The following is a 21635-nucleotide window of genomic DNA, read 5'->3' on the forward strand; positions in this document are numbered from 1 at the left end:
ACCTTTAGGGTCGCGAGGCCGCAAACGGTGAGTGGAGGTAGGGGCCGCCGAATTTGAGGGTGAGGCTCTGGAGATTGCACTGGAAATCCAGGCCCAGCAATAGTGCAGCGCAGAGGTTGGGGAGGACCTAGAGACGGAAACCGCTGAATTCTACGCCCTGGACTGAGAGTGACCGTGCAGAACCCTCGGATCGGGACAGAGTGGGATCCGGAGGCCAGGGAGATCCTTTGATTGGTGGGGTGGACCGCGAGGGACCAGCGCCTTACCGTATCCGGGCGTATGAAGCTTTCGGTACTCCCGGAGTCCAGCAGGCAAGAGGTCACGTGGACGTTGATTTTCACCGTTGTCGAAGCGGTGGCCAGGTTGTGTGGACGAGACTGGTCCAGCGTCATCGAGGCGGGCTGTGGGTGATCGTCAGAGGTTTCAGACGAAGAACGTTGGCGGCCCAGGTTGTGGGATGTCGTTGGAGTTCCTGCCCTGTGGGGAAGACAAGATGGCGGCGTCCAGAAGTCCTGCAGGGAACAAAATGACGGCGCACATGGGGGGCACGTTGCGGGGTCAGGACAAGATGGGGGCGCCCATGGCCGCACATGGCCCCGGGGGGAAGATTGCGGCGCCCACTGGCCACACGTGGCCCCGGGAGGAGAAGATGGCGGTGCCCATTGTGCGTTTGGCAGGGGGGAGGGGCAATAGCGGCGACTGCATGGGCCTGGCACACTGCGGCGAAGTGGCCCTTCTTGTTACAAGACTTGTAAGTGGTGGTGCAGGCCGGGCAATGTTGGCAGGGGTGCTTCTGTTGGCCTCAGAAGAGCAGCGGGGACCCCTGGAGTACGCGGATTGGCATGCGGCACAGGCGTATTGGCTAGGCAGGGCCCCAGCTGGGGGGGTCATTTGCGGGGTCCAGGAGGGATAGGAGGGGTAGGCCGCTCGGCGAGAGTGGTAGACCTGAACATTACGGGAGGCGACCGTCATGGAGAGCACTAATGTTTTTGTCTCCGCTAGGTCGAGCGTGGTCCCTTCCAGCAGTCGTTGTCGGATGAGGTCTGAACCAATCCCCGTTACGAACGCATCGCGCATGAGGAGATTAGAATGTTCAGTGGCCGTAACGGCCTGACAGTCACAGTCCCGGATGAGTGGAATTAGAGCCTGCCAGAAGTCTTCGATGGACTCACCAGGGAGTTCAGAGCGAGTGGCGAGTACATGCCTGGTGAAGAGCGTGTTCGCTTTATTTGCGTAGTTCTCTTTTAGGAGTGCCATGGCTTCCGCGTAATTCGAGACGTCCTGGATCAACGGGAACACGCTTGAGCTCAACCTGGAATACAGGACCTGTATCTTCTGAGCCTCCGTCGGTGTGGGGGTCGCTGCGTTGATGTAAGCCTCGAAGCAAGCTAGCCAGTGATTAAAGCCCTTTCTGGCGTTGGGCGAGTGCGGATCCAGCTGCAGGCGATCTGATTTGATTCTGATATCCATCTTGTTGAAAATCTGACTGCAATAAATTGATGCATGATCAATTGCACAAAGACTCAGATTGGGTACAACTGTGGCTTTATTACAGTCAGATGCGTGGCCTCCTGCTGCAACTGGCGAAATGGCAGATCAGTGGAGGACACGCATATTTATACAGCTCCTAGTGGGCGGAGCCAGCCGGCAGAGGCTACCGGCGAACCTGTAGTACAGGTCCTACCTTACATCCCCAATACAGGTGTACACAGTGGTTCACCACAGACCTGGACTGTGTATCAGTGACACACATTCCTGCACTGCAGTAAGGCCTGGACTGTGTATTAGTGATACACACTCCTGCACTGCAGTGAGACCTGGACTGTGTATCAGTGACACACACTCCTGCCCTGCAGTAAGGCCTGGACTGTGTATCAGTGACACACACTCCTGCCCTGCAGTAAGGCCTGGACTGTGTATCAGTGACACACACTCCTGCACTGCAGTAAGGCCTGGACTGTGTATCAGTGACACACACTCCTGCACTGCAGTAAGGCCTGGACTGTGTATCAGTGACACACACTCCTGCACTGCAGTGAGACCTGGACTGTGTATCAGTGACACACATTCCTGCACTGCAGTAAGGCCTGGACTGTGTATTAGTGACACACACTCCTGCACTGCAGTGAGACCTGGACTGTGTATCAGTGACACACACTCCTGCACTGCAGTGAGACCTGGACTGTGTATCAGTGACACACACTCCTGCACTGCAGTAAGGCCTGGACTGTGTATCAGTGACACACACTCCTGCACTGCAGTGAGACCTGGACTGTGTATCAGTGACACACATTCCTGCACTGCAGTAAGGCCTGGACTGTGTATTAGTGACACACACTCCTGCACTGCAGTGAGACCTGGACTGTGTATCAGTGACACACACTCCTGCACTGCAGTGAGGCCTGGACTGTGTATTAGTGACACACACCCCTGCACTGCAGTGAGACCTGGACTGTGTATTAGTGATACACACTCCTGCACTGCAGTGAGACCTGGACTGTGTATCAGTGACACACATTCCTGCACTGCAGTAAGGCCTGGACTGTGTATCAGTGACACACACTCCTGCACTGCAGTGAGGCCTGGACTGTGTATCAGTGACACACACTCCTGCACTGCAGTGAGACCTGGACTGTGTATTAGTGACACACACCCCTGCACTGCAGTGAGACCTGGACTGTGTATTAGTGATACACACTCCTGCACTGCAGTAAGGCCTGGACTGTGTATTAGTGACACACACTCCTGCACTGCAGTGAGACCTGGACTGTGTATCAGTGACACACACTCCTGCCCTGCAGTGAGAACTGGACTGTGTATCAGTGACACACACTCCTGCACTGCAGTGAGACCTGGACTGTGTATCAGTGACACACACTCCTGCCCTGCAGTGAGAACTGGACTGTGTATCAGTGACACACACTCCTGCACTGCAGTGAGACCTGGACTGTGTATCAGTGACACACACTCCTGCCCTGCAGTGAGGCCTGGACTGTGTATCAGTGACACGCACTCCTGCACTGCAGTGAGGCCTGGACTGTGTATCAGTGACACACACTCCTGCACTGCAGTGTGACCTGGACTGTGTCTCAAGACACATAGAAATACAAAGAACAAAGAACAAAGAAAAGTACAGCACAGGAATAGGCCCTTCGGCCCTCCAAGCCCGTGCCGACCATGCTGCCCGACTAAACTACAATCTTCTACACTTCCTGGGTCCGTATCCCTCTATTTCCATCCTATTTATCAAGATGCCCCTTAAACGTCACTATTGTCCCTGCTTCCACCACCTCCTCTGGCAGCGAGTTCCAGGCACCCACTAACCTCTGTGTCAAAAACGTGCCTCGTACATCTACTCTAAACCTTGCCCCTCGTACCTTAAACCTATGCCCCCTAGTAATTGACCCCTCTACCCTGGGGAAAAGCTTCTGACGATCCACTCTGTCTGTGCCCCTCATAATTTTGTAGACCTCTCTCAGGTCGCCCCTCAGCCTCCGTCGTTCCAGTGAGAACAAACCGAGTTTATTCAACAGCTCCTCATAGCTAATGCCCTCCATATCAGGCAACATCCTGGTCAATCACTTCTGCACCCTCTCTAAAGCCTCCACATCCTTCTGGTAGTGTGGCGACCAGAATTGAACACTCTACTCCAATTGTGGCCTAACTAAGGTTCCATACAGCTGCAACATGACTTGCCAATTCTTATACTCAATGCCCCAGCCAATGAAGGTAAACATGCCGTATGCCTTCTTGACTACCCTCTCCACCTGTGTTGCCCCTTTCAGTGACCTGTGGACCTGTACACCTAGATCTCTCTGACTTTCAATACTCTTTAGAATTCTACCATTTACTGTATATTCCCTACCTGCATTAGACCTTCCAAAATGCATTACCTCACATTTGTCCGGACTAAACTCCACCTGCCATCTCTCTGCCCAAGTCTCCAAACGATCTAAATCCTGCTGTATCCTCTGACAGTCCTCATCGCTATCTGCAATTCCACCAACCTTTGGTCGTCTGTAAACTTACTAATCAGACCAGTTACATTTTCCTCCAAATCATTTATATATATTACGAACAGCAAAGGTCACAGCACTGATCCCTGTGGAACACCACTAGTCACAGCCCTCCAATCAGAAAAGCACCCTTCCATTGCTACTCTCTGCCTGCCCACTGTGACTGGCTGGCTGAACGTAACTTCCCCTGCCAGGTCCTGTTCTCTCAGCTCTCAAATGGTCAAAGTTCCAGGGAAGCACAAAGAAAATGCTTCAAGGACACTCTGAAGCTTTTTTTGAAGTGCAGCTGCATTGACCTTGATCAATGGGGGGGGAGAGTTTGCTACCAATCATTCAGAATGGTGACAACTTGTCCATCATGCTGCATGTCACTTTAATTACCCAAAGTACAAATGATGAGGTGAAGTGGAACAGGGAAGGAACGAAAAGGAAGCAAATCCTGCACTCCAGATCCCACTAGTCTTCGGACATCCTGTCCCATGTGTCCAAAGTTAGATCAAGACTCTGCCTGTTCAGTCACATGAAGACCCATAGCGGAAACCCATAAGTACCCTGAGTACTCATCATCCGCAAATCGAGGGACAACCAATGATGTTGCTCCATGCATTCCTCATTGAATCATAAACTGACACAGCGCTGAAGGAGGCCATTCAGTCCATAGTGCCTCGGCTGACTCTTTGGAAGAGATATTCGACTTGTCCCAATTTCATACTCTTTCCCAACGTCCAGTAAATCGTTCCAAAAGCCTTCTTTATTTTGGAGAGCCCAATCAAATCTTTCATGTAAATGTTCTTGCTGTAAGGAGAACAATTCAGTTTCTCTGTTCTCGCTGTAACTGAAGAACTAGCATTTGAGTAAATTCGAGTATCTCAAATGTCTTGATATCCTTCTGAATGCTTGATGCCCAGAATTGGCCACAATATTGCAGCTCAGACTTAACCAGTTTTTAATAATGTTTTGGCATAATTTCCTTGGCTTTGTATCCTATGACCCTTTTTACAAAGCCAAGTAATCTTATATGTCCTTTCAACAGTTTTGGCGACTTGGCCAAGCACCTTCAAAGACTCGCATGCATACAACCTCTCCCAAGTCTCCACGTTCCTATATTCCCTGTAAAATGTTACCGATTAGTTTATCTTGTTGCCAAAACACTTCTACACGTTAAATGGCAACTGCTATATATCTTCTCAATGTACTTATTTGTCTGTATAGACCACATTTACAAAGTCTTTGAGCACAACAGCGCCTATACTTCCTCAGGAAACTAAGGAAATTCGGCATGTCCACATTAACCCTTACCAACTTTTACAGATGCACTATAGAAAGCATCCTATCGGGCTGCATCACAGCCTGGTATGGCAACTGCACGGCCCAAGACCGCAAGGAACTTCAGAGAGTCGTGAATACCGCCCAGTCCATCACACGAACCTGCCTCCCATCCATTGATTCCATCTACACCTCCCGCTGCCGGGGGAAAGCGGGCAGCATAATCAAGGATCCCTCCCACCCGGCTTACTCACTTTTCCAACTTCTTCCATCGGGCAGGAGATTCAGAAGTCTGAGAACACGCACGAACAGACTCAAAAACAGCTTCTTCCCCGCTGTCACCAGACTCCTAAATGACCCTCTTATTGACTGACCTCATTAACACTACATCCTGTATGCTTCAACCGATGCCAGTGCTTATGTAGTTACATTGTATATCTGTGTTGCCCTATTATGTATTCTCATGTATTTTCTTGAATTGTTTAATTCCCTTTTCTTCCATGTACTGAATGATCTGTTGAGTTGCTTGCAGAAAAATACTTTTCACTGTACCTCGGTACACGGGACAATAAACAAATCCAATCCAATCCAATCCTTCCCTATGGATTCCTGTGCAAGGGAGTCAGTGCCTACCCTCCATTGTATTAGCCTTGTGTTGAAAGTAGGGCTGCTAAGCTCATTATCCTCGTGGGAGGCAATCGTTAGCCGTGCTTGAACGAGTATTGGTGCGACCTCTTCATCAGAAGTGTAGACTGCCTCGCCTTCTAATTCCACAGCTCCACCTCTCTGCGGAAAAAGCCGACAACTGTCCTGGAGCTTGACATAAATGGCAAACTGAATATGGCTGTTCTGGTGAATGTTGGTCTTTAGATCTTAGTGGGCGACTGTACTTCTTGCTCTGTTACATGAGCAGATGGTGCATTATGAGAAAATGAGTACACTTATCCATTTTGGTGCTGACATTAATCGCTCCATTATAAGCTTGCGCATAATCAGTGTGTGTGAAAATGTTCAGAAAGCATATAGTACAAATCTGGACATCTGAATAACAGAATGCATACCATCAATTCTTCACATTGCCCACAAAATTCTGAAAGAATCGATGGTGACCTTCTCCTCACATTATGTGGTCATTTTAGCTCTGGCGTAGCGTCCCACAGACTCAGAACGTTAGCTCTGTTCTCCCTCTGCCGCTGCTGTCAGACCTGCTGAGTTTATCCAGCATTTTTGTCTTCATTTCAGATTTCCGACATCCACAGTATTTTGTCCTTATGTCATATGGTCGTGGTCAGTTTTGGCAACAGACAGATGTGAAGCGAGGATCAAGACATCCATGGAAACAACTTCCTGAAATATATTTTACCAACCATCTTAAAATGCTCACATTTTCACATGGCTGTTTAAAAAAATATTATTTAATAGGTGTCGGAATCGAACACCAGAGTCTCGGAGCAGGACATCCAGCTTCGCCAATAATGTTGCGCCATTCAATTAGATCACGGTTGATTTGTGCCTCAATTCCATACAACCATCTTTCATCCATATCCTTTGAACTCTCGTACTGAACAAAAACCTACTGATTTCAGTTTTGAAACTTCCAAGTGAGCGACCCTGCACATGTCGTCCACCACCATTTGTGTGAAAGAGCTTTACCTGACTTCACTCCCAAATGGCCAATATCATAATAATAATCTTTATTATTGTCACCAGTAGGCTTACATTAACACTGCCATGAAGTTACTGTGAAAAGCCCCTAGTCACCACACTCCGGCACCTGTTCGGGGGCACAGAGGGAGAATTCAGAATATCCAATTCACCTAACAGCATTTCTTTCGGGACTTGTGGGATGAAACCGGAGCACCCGGAGGAAACCCACGCAGACACAGAGGGAACGTGCAGACTCCACATAGACAGTGACCCAAGCCGGGAATCGAACCTGGAACCTTGGAGCTGTGAAGCAACAGTGCTATCCACTGTGCTACCATGCTGCCAATTCTGACAGATCTGTGTACACCCTTTCCAAAGCTAATTTGTCCTTCCTGAGATGCAGTATGTGGAACAGAGTGTACCAAGGCTCTGTGCAACTGAAGCTTAACTTCCTCACCATATAAAGGCGAGCAATCCATTAGCTTTTTTTGATTGCTTTTTGTACCAGTTCCCTAAATGAGTGACCTGAGCACATGGACAGCCACATTTCTTTGCTCCTTCACCTCCTAGTTTCTCACCATTTGGAAAATACTCCAGTTTTTAAATCCAAAGCGTACGCTTCCCCACATTGATCTCCATTTTTCACGGTTCTGTCAATTCACTGAATTCTGTATCCACATGTAACTTGCTGTGGTCATTTGTGCCATTAAATCTGTCTCCCAACTTAGTTCCATCTGTGAGCATGGATGCACAACTCTCTATAATCAGCATCCAATTCATTGTTAAATATAGGCCCAGATTTTCACAATCATGGAGAGGCTCATTATTAAGGCAAGAATCCCAAAAACCAAGTGGCACTCGGGGAGGTGGTGACCTAATGGTATTGTCACTGGACTAGTAATCCAGAGTCCCAGGATAGTGATCTGGGGACCCAGGTTCGCATCCCGCCACTGCACATGGTGAAATTTTAATTCAATTAAAAAATAATCTGGAATTAAAAGCATGATGACCATGAAACCATTGTCGATGGTCATAAAAACCCATCTGGTTCACTAATGTCCTTTAGGGAAGGGAATCTGCTGCCCTTACCTGGTCTGGCCTACATGTGACTCCAGACCCACTCTTAACTGCCCCCTCATCGGGCAATTAGGGATGGGCAATAAATGCTGGCACAGCCTGCGACGCCCACGCTCCATGAACTAATAAAAAAAACTTGACCTCGTCCTCAGCAATCTGCCTTCTGTATATGCATCTGTCCTGACAGTATCAGGAAAAGTGACCGCTGCACAGTTCCTGTGGATATCCTGCATCGCGTTGTGTGGCACTGCCAACATGCTAAATAGGATAGATTTCAAACCAATCAAGCAACTCAAAAACTGTACATCCAAGAGGCGCTGTGGGAAATCAGCAGCGACAGAATTTTACTCGACCACAATCTGTAACGCCTGGCATATATATCCCCCACTCTACCATTACCACCAGGGAATCAACCTCAGCTCAAATGAACAGTACAGGGGGCATTCCAGAAGTAGCACCAGCATGTCAAGAAATTAGGTTTCAACCTGTAAGCGGTAACTACCTGTGTATGCCAAATAGCATAAGCGGAAAGTGATACACTGAGCCAAGTAATTCCACAATCAATGGAGTGTGATTTAATGGCCTCGTCACGCCCAACTTGGTGACACTACAAAGCTGTTAAATCTCGCAAGCACCCTCGCTGGGTGAGATCCAGGTTGACATATTTACTTGAGCCATTAGGCTCATTTAAATTTATCTGCATTTCGATTCTCCGGAGGGCCTGGGAACTAACACCAGCACCTGGGAGACCTTGACATGGCACTGTTTAACACTGGTCCACACGGGGCATCTCCCAGGCCATCGGAGGTACCCAGGTGGTCAGGCTCTGGGCAGGGTGGTACCCTGGCACTCCCGCTGGCACCCAGGTGCATTGGCACTGCCAGCCTGTCACCTTGGGAGTGCCACCTGGGCATCGTAGCAGTACTATCTGGTGTTCAAGTGGCACTGCCAAGCTGGAAGGGGAACTGCCATGGTACCAGGCTGGCAGTGCCAAGGTGCCTGGGTGCCAGGTAACCTGTGCTAGGGATCAGGCCTGGGGTTGCCCTGCCCTTAAGAGGTGGGCTGACGGGTCCTCGATGACCCCCGAAGAGGTGAGTTGGGGCAGTGGCGAGGTTCGGTGGCCATGGTGGGGATTCTGAGGGGGTCGAAAGATTGGGACAGTATTTATAAATGAACTGAGCTTGTCACTGCAGGAAATGAGGGCGTTCCCGACCGAGGTCAAAATAAATGGCAGAGTCCCGGTAGATAGCGGGGCAATTCCCAGAACTGCAGGCGCCAAGAATGACCCCGCCATATGCGTCCAAAACAGGACTCTGTTATTTACGTGTTAAATCGCGCCCATACGTTCTGCAGTCTTGCCACATCTAGTCATTAATGATGTAGATAATTAAACAACTCACTGTCGATGGAGGTTCCACAAATATCCACGTCCTCCATGATGGGAGAGCCCAGCAAGCAGAGGAAAAGTTTTTTTTTTAAATTTAGAGTACCCAATTCATTTTTCCCAATTAAGTGGCAATTTAGCGTGGCCAATCCACCTACCCTGCACATCTTTGGGTTGTGGGGGTGAAACCCACGCAAACACGGGAAGAATGTGCAAACTCCACACAGACAGTGACTCAGGGCCAGGATCGAACCTGGGACCTCGGCGCCGTGAGGCAGCAGGGCTAACCCACTGAGCCACTGTGCTGCCCACGCAGAAGAAAAGTTAAGGCTGAAGCATTCGCAACTATATTCAGCCTGAAGTTTGTTGATGATCCATCTCAGCCTCCTCCAGAGGACCCCGGCATCATAGAAGTCTTCAGCCAATTGATTTCAATCCGCATAGTATCAATGAATGGCTGAAAACACTGAATACTGCAAAGGCTATGGGCCCTGACAATATTCCGATTCGAGTACTTGAAGATATGTGCTCCAGAACTTGCCGTGCCTCTGGCTAAGCAGTTCCAGTTACAACAGCTACAACATTGGCATCTGCCCAGAAATGTGGAAAATTGCCCAGTTGTGCCCTGTCTACAAAAAATCAGGACAAATTCAACCCAACTAATTACCGCCCTATCAGTCTAATCTCAATCATCAGTAAAGTTATGAAAGAGATCATCGACAGTGCTATCACACGGCACTTACTCAACAATAACCTGCTCAAGACGCTCAGTTTGGGTTCCGCCACGGTCACTCAGCTCCTGACCTCATTATAACCTTAGTTCAAACATGGACAAAAGAGCTGATCGGCAGGGATAAGGTGAGAGTGACTTTCCTTGACAGCAAGACTGCATTTGACCAAGTGTGGCATCAAGGAGACCTTGCAAAACTGGAGTCAATAGGAATCAAAGGGACAATTCTCTGCTGGTTGGAACCATACCTAGCACAAAGGAAGATGTTTGTCACAGTTGGATGTCAATCATCTTAGCCCCAGGATATCACTGCAGGAGTTCCTCAGGGTAGTGTCCTCGGCCCAACCATCTTCAGCTGCTTCATCAATGACCTTCCCTCCATCATAAGGTCAGAATGGAGATGTTCGCTGATGATTGCACAATGTTCAGTATCATTCGCGACTCCTCAAATACTGAAACAGTCTATGAAATGAAAAAAAATGAAAATCACTTATTGTCACGAGTAGGCTTCAATGAAGTTACTGTGAAAAGCCCCTAGTCGCCACATTCCGGCACCTGTCCGGGGAGGCTCGTACGGGAAATGCTGCCCAAATGCAGCGAGACCTGGACAATATTCAGGCTTGGGCTGACAAATGGCAAGTAACATTTGAGCCACACATGTGCCAGGCAATGACCTTCTCCAACAAAAGAGAATCTAGCCATCTCCCCTGAACATTCAATGGCACTGCCATCACTGAATCCCTTGCTATCAATGTCCTGGGAGTTTCCATTGACCTGAAAATGCACTGGACTAGACATATAAATATTGTGGCTACAAGAGCTCGCCTATAGTGTGTTAGCGTTTATTAACAGGGGGCTTGCGTTTAAGAGCCGTGGGGTTATGCTGCAACTATACATGACCCTGGTGAGACCACATTTGGAGTATTGCGTGCAGTTCTGGTCACCTCATTATAGGAAGGATATGGAAGCATTGGAAAGGGTGCAAAGGAGATTTACCAGGATGCTGCCTGAATTGGAGGGTAGGTCTTATGAGGGAAGGTTGAGGGAGCTAGCACTTTTCTCATTGGAGTGTAGGAGGATGAGAGGCGACTTAATAGAGGTTTATAAGGTGATGAGGGGGATAGATAGAGTGGACGTTCAGAGACTATTTCCTTGGCTGGATGTAGCTGTTACAAGGGGGCATAACTATAAGATTCAGGGTGGGAGATATAGGAGGGATGTCCGAGGTAGGTTCTTTACTCAGAGAGTGGTTAGGGTGTGGAATGGACTGCCTGCTGTGATAGTGGAGTTGGATACTTTAGGAACTTTCAAGCGGTTATTGGATAGGCACATGGAGCACACCAGAATGACAGGGCGTGGGATAGCTTGATCTTGGTGTCGGACAAAGCTTGGCACAACATCGAGGGCTGAAGGGCCTGTTCTGTGCTGTACTGTTCTATGTTCTATGTTAAGAGCAGGTCAGAAGCTGTCAATCTTCTGCTGAGTAACTCACCTCCTGCCTCCCTAAAGCAGCTACAAGGGACAAGTCAGGAGTGCGATGGAATGCTCACCACTTGCCTGGAAGAGTGCAGCTCCAACAACACTTAAGAAGCTTGATTCCATCCAGGACAAAGCAGTCTGCTTGTTTGACACCCCATCCAGCACCTTGAACGTGAACTCCTTCCACCGAGGAACAGCAGCAGCAGTATATCCCATCTACAAGATTTACTGCAGCAACTCACCATGCCTTCTTCGACTGCACCTTCCAAACCCGTCACCTCCATCATCTAGGACCAGTGCAGCAGATGTATGAGAAAACCACCATTTGCTAATCCCCCTCCAAGTCACACACCATCCTGACTTTATATATCATGGCTCCTTCACTGTCGCTGGGTCAAAATCCTGGAACTCCCTCCCTAACAGCACAGTGGGTGTGCATGCACCACATGGACTGCAGTGCTTCAAGAAGGCAGCTCACCACCACCTTATTACGGGAAATTAGGTATGGGCAATAAATGCTGGCCTAGCCAATGATGCCCACATCTTGTGAAAATAATCTTTTAGCAAGTACACCTCAAATAACATTGTATTGGCTGAAAGGCACTTTGAGACAACGTGCTTTCATGAAAGGCATTATATACATACAAGTCTGCCTTAAGCTCATTTCCACATTTCCTCTGTTTAAAGTTGGATTTCTTCTTTCACAGTGGAATAGTTGAGTTCACATTTGAATCAATACTACCTATTTTCCACTCTCATTCAATGTCAAAACCACCCCCTTATCCTCCTTAAAAAGCACAGGGACTGCAGCTCCTGCCTGAAAAAGACAAGAGCTCCCTTGAAATATTAAACTAATGGCTGGGTGAGGTAATCTCAATGTGACCCCCAATTCCCTCATGATCCAGCCAGCTTTCCTCCCAGTGACCTTCACACACATAGACGCCATAATAGACAGTTTCAAGGGTGATCATTTACAAGGAGGAAACCGTATATTGAACTGATAACTAAATAACAGTGTAGCTCAGTGGAGCGGCACAGAGGGATTCAGCGTTAATTGACTGGAGCCAAATTGGTGAGAGTTAGATTTAGTTTCCCTTTAGTAGTCGCCTTTCTAACCAGCGGGTCGAGAGAAAGGCTTACATGGCCTGCTCTTGTGTTTTGTTTCAGCGTTAATAAATACTGTGGCTGCAAAAGCAGGTCAGAGGCTGAGAATTCTGTGGTATGTGACTCACCTCCTGACTCCCAAAGGCCTCTCCACCTGTACAAGGCACAAGTCAGGGGTGTGATGGAATTCTCTCCAATTGCCTGGATGAGTGCAGCTCCAACTCAATGTTCGTCACCACACAGGATCACCGTCCCATCACCAGCTTTAACATTCACCCCCTCTGCCACTGGTTCACAGCAGCAGTGTTCATGGACCATCAACAAGATGCTCTGAAGCAACTTGCTGAGGCTCCTTTTACAGCACCATCCAAACCCAAAGCGCAAATAACACCAACAAATGAAGGCAGCAAACATTCGGGAACAGCGTCACTTTCACTGTCAGTAGGTCAAAATTCTGGAACTCCCTTTTAACCGTGGACAAAGTTACTCCACGTGGACTGCAACGGTTCAAGACGTAACTCACCACCATCTTCCCAAGAACAGTTAAGGAAGGGCAATAAATGCTGGCCTTGCCAGAGATGAACAAATGAAAAAAATTCAAAAATTAATAATTCACAAATTGATTGGCAACTTGAAAATATGTGTGGAGTCTTTACTTCTGTCCATCTGAGTCGCAAAGTTCTTGTACGACTGCACAGAGTACAGGGGTCGGATAGCAGTGGGACTACGTTACTGGACTAGTGATCCAGAAGCCCGGACTAATGATTCACAGACAGAGGTGCAAATCCCTATAAGTCAGCTCGGGATTTCAAGTTTGGTGAAGTAAATAAATCTGGAATTAAAGCCTAGGCTCCGTAATGATGACCATGAAAAAAATCATCGATTGTTGTAAAAACCTATTTGGTTCACTACTATCATTTAGGGAAGGAAATCTGCCACCCATACCCGGTCTGGCCTACATGTGACTCCAGATCCACAGCAATCTGGTTGTCTTTTTATTGCCCTCTGAAATGGCCTAGCAAACCATTCTCTTGTACCTTCACCACACGGACTGCCATGGTTCAAGGAGGCATCCCATCTCAAGGAAATTAAGGATGGACAATAAATGCGGACCTTGCCAGTGAAGCCGCATCCCATGAAAGCGTTATCAAGAACGACTGGAATAAAATGAGGGGAAACTGAAGGTGGAAGTAAAATGGATTGGATAGGTAGTAACAGAAGCTGAGTAAAGAGAAGGCAGCCTGGGAAAGTTGAAGGAAACAGTTAATGAGTGTGGCCAAGTGTGAGAATGCCAGAGATAGGAACGAACCAGACCCACATACAACCAGGTGCAAAAGGTGTTGTTTCTCTCGCCACGCCTAATGATGCACAAGGCAGACTTTCATCTGTTCCCCTAGCTAGTTTTATCCTGGAACAGGTCTCTAGCCTGTCTCCAGAGGCTTACAGCTTGAGGGGCGCCACTCCACACCAAACATGACTGGCCCATGCTGGTCATTGGCTTGTTAAAAGGGGAGGCGGTGAAATAGTTGCATTGTTACTGGACTAGTAGTCCAGAGGCCCAGGATAATGATCTGGGGATCTGGGTTCGAATCCCATCACGGCAGATAATGGAATTTAAACTCAATAAAATATTTGGAATTAGAAGTCTAAAGCTGACCATAAAACCATTGTTAATTGTGGTAAAACCCCATCTGGTTCACTAATGCCCTTTAGGGAAGGAAATCTGCCGTCCTTACCTGGTCTGGCCTACAGGTGACTCCAGACCCATGGCAATGTGGCAGACTCATTACTGTCCCAGCTTGCCTTTTCGTAAAACCTGTGCATAGAAACATCTTCAGTGACGCTTGATATACGAGGTCAAAGTGTCTTTGCTTGCTCATTTTAGCTGAAAAGTAGACTTTGGGGGGTATAGGTTTTCCGATCGCAGGACCAATTGGGGTTATTTGATTTTAAATGGGTTACTGTTGATGTTTACTTTTGAAAAGAATATCTGCATAGTATTACTCTGAACATGCCTAACCCTGCAAAATGGATTAGTGAACAGCACTTGTTAAAAGCTATTAATGAAGATCTTTACCCAAATCCTGAAGGAATTTGGCCGGTTCTATCCTGAAGGAATTCGGCCGGTTCTATCCTGAAGGAATTCGGCCAGTTCTCGGGGTACAAACTGAACATGGCAAAGAGTGAGTTGTTTGTAGTCCAGGCGAGGGGCCAGGAGGGTAGGTTGAGGGGGCTGCCGTTCAGGTTAGTGGGGGACAGTTTTAGATACTTAGGGACACAGGTGGCGCGGGACTGGGGCCACCTGCACAAGTTGAATTTGTCTCGGTTGGTGGAGCAAATGAGGGCTGAGTTCCGGAGGTGGGATGTGCTCCCACTGACACTAGCGGGGAGAGTGCAGACGGTTAAAATGACAATCCTCCCAAGATTCCTGTTTGTTTTCAAGTGTCTCCCCATTTTCATTCCGCGGTCTTTTTTCAAGAAGGTTACTAAAATGATTATGGGATATGTGTGGGCAGGAAAGTCCCCGCGGGTGAAAAGGGTGATGCTCAAGAGGGAAGGGGGGCTGGCGCTGCCAAACTTCAGTAATTACTACTGGGCAGCCAACATAGCTATGAAAAGCATGATGTGGAGATGCTGGCGTTGGACTGGGGTGAGCACAGTAAGAAGTCTTACAATAACAGGTTAAAGTCCAACATGTTTGTTTCAAACACTAGCTTTCGGAGCACTGCGCCTTCCTCAAGTGAATGAAGAGGTGAATGAATAGACCTCTTCATTCACCTGAGGAAGGAGCAGTGCTCCGAAAGCTAGTGTTTGAAACAAACATGTTGGACTTTAACATGGTGTTGTAAGACTTCTAGCTATGATAAGGAAGTGGATGGTGGGAGCGGGGATGGTTTGGGGGCGGATGGAGGCTGCCTCGTGCAGGGGGACCAGTTTGGCAGCCCTGGTTACGGTGCCCGTGCCACTCCCGCCGGCACGGTACTCCACCAGCCCCATAGTGGTGGCGACTGGGGCCAATGGAGAAGGCACGTGGCGGGGAATGGGAGCATCGGTTTGGTCCCCAATTTGCAACAATCACCGGTTTGCCCCGGGGAATATGGACGGTGGGTTCCGAGCATGGCGGAGGGCTGGGATTAAGAGGATGGGGGATTTGTTCTTGGAAGGGAGCTTCCCGAGCATGACGGCATTAGAGGAGAAATTTGGGCTGGCGAGAGGGAATGAGTTCAGGTACCTGCAGGTGCGGGACTTTCTACGCAGACAGATTCCATCCTTCCCACGCCTGCTACTCAGGGGAATCCAGGACAGGGTAGTGTCCAGTGGATGGGTGGGGGAGGGGAGGGTCTCGAATATATATATAAAGAACTTATGGGAGCGGAGGAGTCACAGACCGAGGAGCTGAAGCTTAAGTGGGAAGACATGCTCGGAGGTGAGATAGAAGAGGGCTTATGGGCGGCGGCGTTGAGCAGGGTAAACGCGCCCGCAACATGCGCCAGGCTCAGCCTGATTCAATTTAAGGTCGTCCACCGGGCCCACATGACAGTGGCCCGGATGAGTAAATTTTTTGGATTGGAGGACAGGTGCGCTAGATGTTCAGGAAGACTAGCGAACCATATCCACATGTTTTGGGCATGTCCAAAACTCAGGGGGTACTGGCAGGGGTTCGCGGATGTTATGTCCCGGGTACTGAAAACAGGGGTGGTGATGAGTCCAGAGGTGGCTATTTTTGGGGTTTCAAAGGACACGGGAGTTCAGGGGTTGAGAGAAGCTGACGTTTTTACCTTTGGTTCCCTGGTAGCCCGGCGACAAATTCTGCTGGCATGGAGGGACTCAAACCTCCGAAGTCGGAGGCCTGGCTATCAGATATGGCAAGCTCTCTCGATCTGGAGAAGATTAAGTTCGCTTTGAGAGGCTCACTGTATGGGTTCACCCGGAGGTGGCAACCGTTCATCGACTTCTTCGCGGAAAATTAATCGTCAGCGGGGGGGGGGGGGTGTGTGTGTGTGTGTGTGAACGGGGTGGGGGAGGGAGGGTTAGGGTAATGTAGGTTAGGAAGGTAGTTAGGCTGGTCCTTGTGGGACCAGAGCTGGGATTCTTGCACTATAACGATTGTTTTTTGCACACTGTTTTATATTATTGTTGTTTATTGTGCAAAAATGTCTCAATTAAATTGCTTATCAAAAAAAAAGATCTTTACCCAGCATTATAGGACGCTGCAGTTAGATAAAATATTGAGATTTTTACCGTATTTAAGACCTAGTTTTAGTGAGCACAATGAAGTAGAAAATGGGGCGTGAGCAGCACAGCTGTGCCAGAAATGAAAAGCGTACAGCAGCTTTTGGCTGAGAGCATGGGCAAAATGGACACAGTGCAGCAGGAGCGGGGACACTTTTCCCCGTCTGTTAATCCATTTTGCAGAGATAGGAACACTAAATCTACCATTTAATGCATCATTGTTTCTGTAGGTCAACCGTTTTGCTAAAAATTAACAAGGAGAGGGAGTGCAGAAGGCAGAGGAGGTAGATAACTCACTGCAGCCACCGCCCCAAGCAATGAAGCTGCTTCAATAGCATCAGCTGCCCTGGACATGTCAGAAGGGCAGGGTATGCCTAAGCTTGGGTGCAGCAGGGAAGCTACAACTCAGCTGCACCACCTGGCCATGAACACCTGTAGGGGCGGGCAGCCATCTGCCACGCTCTGGTGGCAAGGAAAGTCAGCTGGGCCCTCGGTGTTTGTACTTTCAGCCACTTACACCTGGGGAGATCAGGAGTTAGCAAGTTTTGCTTCTTGCCCTTCAGACAACAGACACATTTCTGGACCATAAAAGAATGACAGATTGCAAGATATAGTGAAAGCAAAATTGTTCGATTTTGTCAATGCATTTGGCGTATGGGCTTAATATGTTTAGCTGTTGTATTCTTCCCTCATTTTCTGTGGACCTCTAAATGTTGATTGATCATGTGTTCCTGTGGTTGAATGAAAACCATTATTGGGTGACTGCAAACTCATGTGGCCAGCTACAGGGGCTGCAGAGAGCCTGAATCTATGGTTAACTCTGATACATCAATGTTAAGGAGATTCTTTACGGACTCATTCTTTTAGAGACAGAATTTACTGTCATTTACTCATGACCGAGTGATTGGAAAGAGCTGTCACGACATCAATACCAATGAGTTGCTCCTGTCATTATCTCCATAATGCCCACTGACCATGAAACAGAAGGTATCTGATGTGGCCTCTGAATTGATTCACCTCCACATGTCAGTGGTGGAGTCCATTTCGATCAGTGTCATGAAGCTTGATGCTCTGATTCACGGTGGCGAGCTTCAGGACCTTAGTTTCTTACTCTCTGGACAAAATGATATTAGAGCATAAGGAATAAGTGCAAGAGAAGGCCATATCGCCTCTCGAGTCTGCTTCAACATTCAATTAAATCATGACTGAACAGCTATATCAACTCCAATTTCTTGCTCGATTCCCCTTTATCCCTTGATTCACTATATGCCCAAAATCTACTGGTCAGAGATGTAAGAAAGCGAGTGGTACAATTGAGTACATGGGGGCACATATCTATGTAATTATCATCAGAGGAACTAATTTTTATTTGTGTACGATCACGGTGTGTGAAGACGCTGGTAGGATAAAGTCTGCACATCGTAGGTACTTTCTAACATAGAAGTCCTGCCTTTTTGTTTCACAGTGATATTCTTGTCATATTGCCTTTTCTTTGCGGAACACATTCCAGGCTTCTCAGCAGATAGGCCAGGCTGTCTGTGGTATCCTATGGCACCAGCTGCCTCCTTGGAGGCCATCTTTCTGCATCAAACTCTGTTTATGTTAGTCCAGAGAACGGTGTACACTGCTTCTCGAGGCTGGCCGCTAAATTGGTAAGCACTGCTGCCTCACGGCGCTAAGGATCCGGGTTCGAACCCAGCCCCGGGTCACTGTCCGTGTGGAGTTTGCACATTCTCCCCATGTCTGTGTGGGCCTCACCCCCACAACCCAAGGATGTGCAGGGTAGATGGGTTGGCCACGCTAAATTGCTCCTTAATTGGAAAAAATAATTGGGCACTCTAAATTTATAAAAATAAATAAATAAATAAATAAAATTGGGCCTATTAAATTTTGCTCGCTTCCATCTGTCATGATTGCCAGATAAGAAACCTTTGTGACATTTGTTATTGAATCGCATATGAGAGATGTTACATGAGCTTATTCCCGATACCGCAGGAAAGATATTACTGCCATAGAGGGAGTGCAATGAAAGGTTACCAAACTAGTTCCGGGATTGCGGGACTGTCCCATGAACAGAGATTGGGGAAACCTGGTTTGTATTCTCAAACGTATTGAAGAATGAGTGGTGATCTTATTGAAATCTACAAAATACTTAAAGGGATAGACAGGAGCAGATGTTTCCCCTGGTTGGGGAGTCTAGAACCAGAGGACATAATTTCAAAATAAAGGGGAAGCCACTTAAGACTGATATGAGGAGAACTCTTTTTACTCAGAGGGTTGTGAATCTTTGAAATTCTCTCCCCCAAAGGGCTTTGAAAGCTCAGTCGTTGAGCAGTGTTTAAAGCAGAGATTGACAGCTTTCGAAATGCCAATGATATACTGTGATATGGGAATAGTGTGAGGGGAAAATGGCCTTGGAGTGGATGATCAGCCATGATCATGTTGCATGACGGAGCAGGGTCGATGGGCCGAAAGGTCTTCTCCTGCTCCCTATGTTCCAAAGTTCCTCTCCAATGGCAGCTATGTTGAGATTGGTTGCTTTGCGTAATTCAGGCTTAGAAAAAGACACATTGAGACAAATCACACGTTTCTAAAGCACACATGCCTGTGATATTTTGTTAGCCGCTCATTAATTTCATGAATAACAGGCATCTCTCCCAATCTTCTCAAACAGAGGAAAATATAGACCATAATGAAAGAGCAATAAAACTAATGTTCTATTATATGTTTCTTTTCCCAGATAAGTTAAACACACTTTCTTCATTCATCGGTCCATTCAAATATTTCAGCCCTGGCTTGGAAAACACTGAAGATGAGGACAATTTGAGTAAGTATCTTTCCAGTTTTTGATGAGTAAATCACTGATGCCACTCAATAGAATTAAAATAGAACCATATACACAGGCACACCTTTGACAAAATGACCTGCCTGCAAGTCAAATAAATGGGTCATCCTTGTCTTGAAATAGGTTGAGGGGTGTCACATGAAACACGAAGCAAAGGAGTCCAACTTTCAGCTACATGTGTTTATCTTTTACTTATAAAGGTGTTTATGATAGGGCAGCACGGTGGCGCAGTGGGGTTAGCCCTGCAGCCTGACGGCGCTGAGGTCCCAGGTTCGATCCCAGCTCTGGGTCACTGTCCGTGCGGAGTTTGCACATCCTCCCCGTGTTTGTGTGGGTTTCGCTCCCGCAACCCAAAGATGTGCAGGCTAGGTGGATCGACCACAATAAATTGCCCCTTAATTGGAAAAAAATTGGTTACTGTAAATTCATTTAAAAAAGTGTGTAAGATGCTCTGTCCAGCTTCACAGCCAAGAGTCATGACAGGCAGAATCGAGCAGTAAAGAACTCAGCCATACAATAATGAGAACATCTGGCTGCGAAACCAGAACACTTAGTACTAGTCAACCATATGTTCTAGTTTATGAAAGCCAATATAAGCAGCTGGCATAGAGCAGCCACAACCCATAAAATGGAAAGTTTAGTATCAGATGAACTAAATAAGAAAATTATTAAAATGCTTCTTACGCCATTACCCAAGTGGTCTAATGGGCAAATACGCCACTTCATGCAACTCAAACAATCCTGTGCAGAAGTCCCCGTGTTTGTTTGCCAGTCTGTATTGGGTGAGCTGGAATAACTGGTGATGCCCACAGAATGGAGAGGGCTCCCGTTCCGACCACCATCAGGGGAGACCCACTGCATGATTCCTTCGCTGCCAATGCTTACACTGTTCAGGGAATTGGACAAAGCAGGATGACTTTTGGCAAACTGTTGAAGGCTGTTCGCAACTTTTAAACAGTATCCCAGGAAGAAACAACCATGAAATATATATGTACAGCATAATATAATTTAAAAAATAGTGTATATGACATTTATCAAGTATAGATTGTTCAGTGTGAGATTTTCATATAATAATCTTTATTGTCACAAGTAGGCTTACATTAACACTGCAACAAAGTTACTGTGAAAAGCCCCGAGTCGCCACATTCCGGCACCTGCTCGGGTACACTGAGGGAGAATTCAGAATGTCCAAATTACCCAACAGCACGTCTTTCAGGACTTGTGGGAGGAAATAGGAGCACCCGGAGGAAACCCACACAGACACAGGGATAATGTTCAGACTCCGCGCAGGCAGTGACCCAAGCGGCAATCGAACTTGGGACCCTGACGCCATGAAGCAACAGTGCTAACCACTGTGCTACAGTGCTGCCCAATTTATGCCACCTATGAGAATTTCTCCACATGATTAGTCTCACTGACGCAGGATTTATTGTCCCTCACCAGATCTGGCTGGTCACATCCAACATGTCTGGGCTTCACTTTTCACTTTTCAAACCAAGCCCTGCTCTGGGAAAGCTATAAGCGTGAGCTTTTTTCCATCGCCAATTATTCATCCTAAACCTCTTTCCCTCATCTGCTAACTCATGATGCTCGTTTGGAGAGCCGGTGCAGATACGATGGGCCAAATGGCCTCCTTCTGCACCGTAACAATTCTGTGATTCTTCCAGCCTCACCTCCAACAGTAAATAAAGGAAGCTGATGAACTCCTTTGTCACTAAAATTAAGACCTTTCCTTCAGTTACCTCTGCTGCTCTGCTCCCTTCACCTCATTTCCAAGCCAAGCCTCCTCATCAGGCTCCACTCTGCCCTAACCTGGAATCTGCATCTCTCACTCTGGTTTCTTTCCCATCATGC

General features: G+C 47.6%; 1 protein-coding gene across 2 annotated transcripts in view; it reads left to right on the forward strand.

The window, feature by feature from the left end:
- adarb2 (adenosine deaminase RNA specific B2 (inactive)) overlaps positions 1-21635 on the forward strand; it is an 857007-nt gene that overhangs the window by 450699 nt on the left and 384673 nt on the right. For both annotated transcript variants that reach the window (XM_038798319.1, XM_038798320.1), the window contains one exon: positions 19677-19763. In XM_038798319.1, coding sequence (XP_038654247.1) covers positions 19677-19763 — 87 coding nt within the window. The remainder of the gene's footprint in view (positions 1-19676; positions 19764-21635) is intronic.

This window comes from Scyliorhinus canicula, chromosome 5, assembly GCF_902713615.1.
Source record: "Scyliorhinus canicula chromosome 5, sScyCan1.1, whole genome shotgun sequence".
NCBI lineage: Eukaryota > Metazoa > Chordata > Chondrichthyes > Carcharhiniformes > Scyliorhinidae > Scyliorhinus > Scyliorhinus canicula.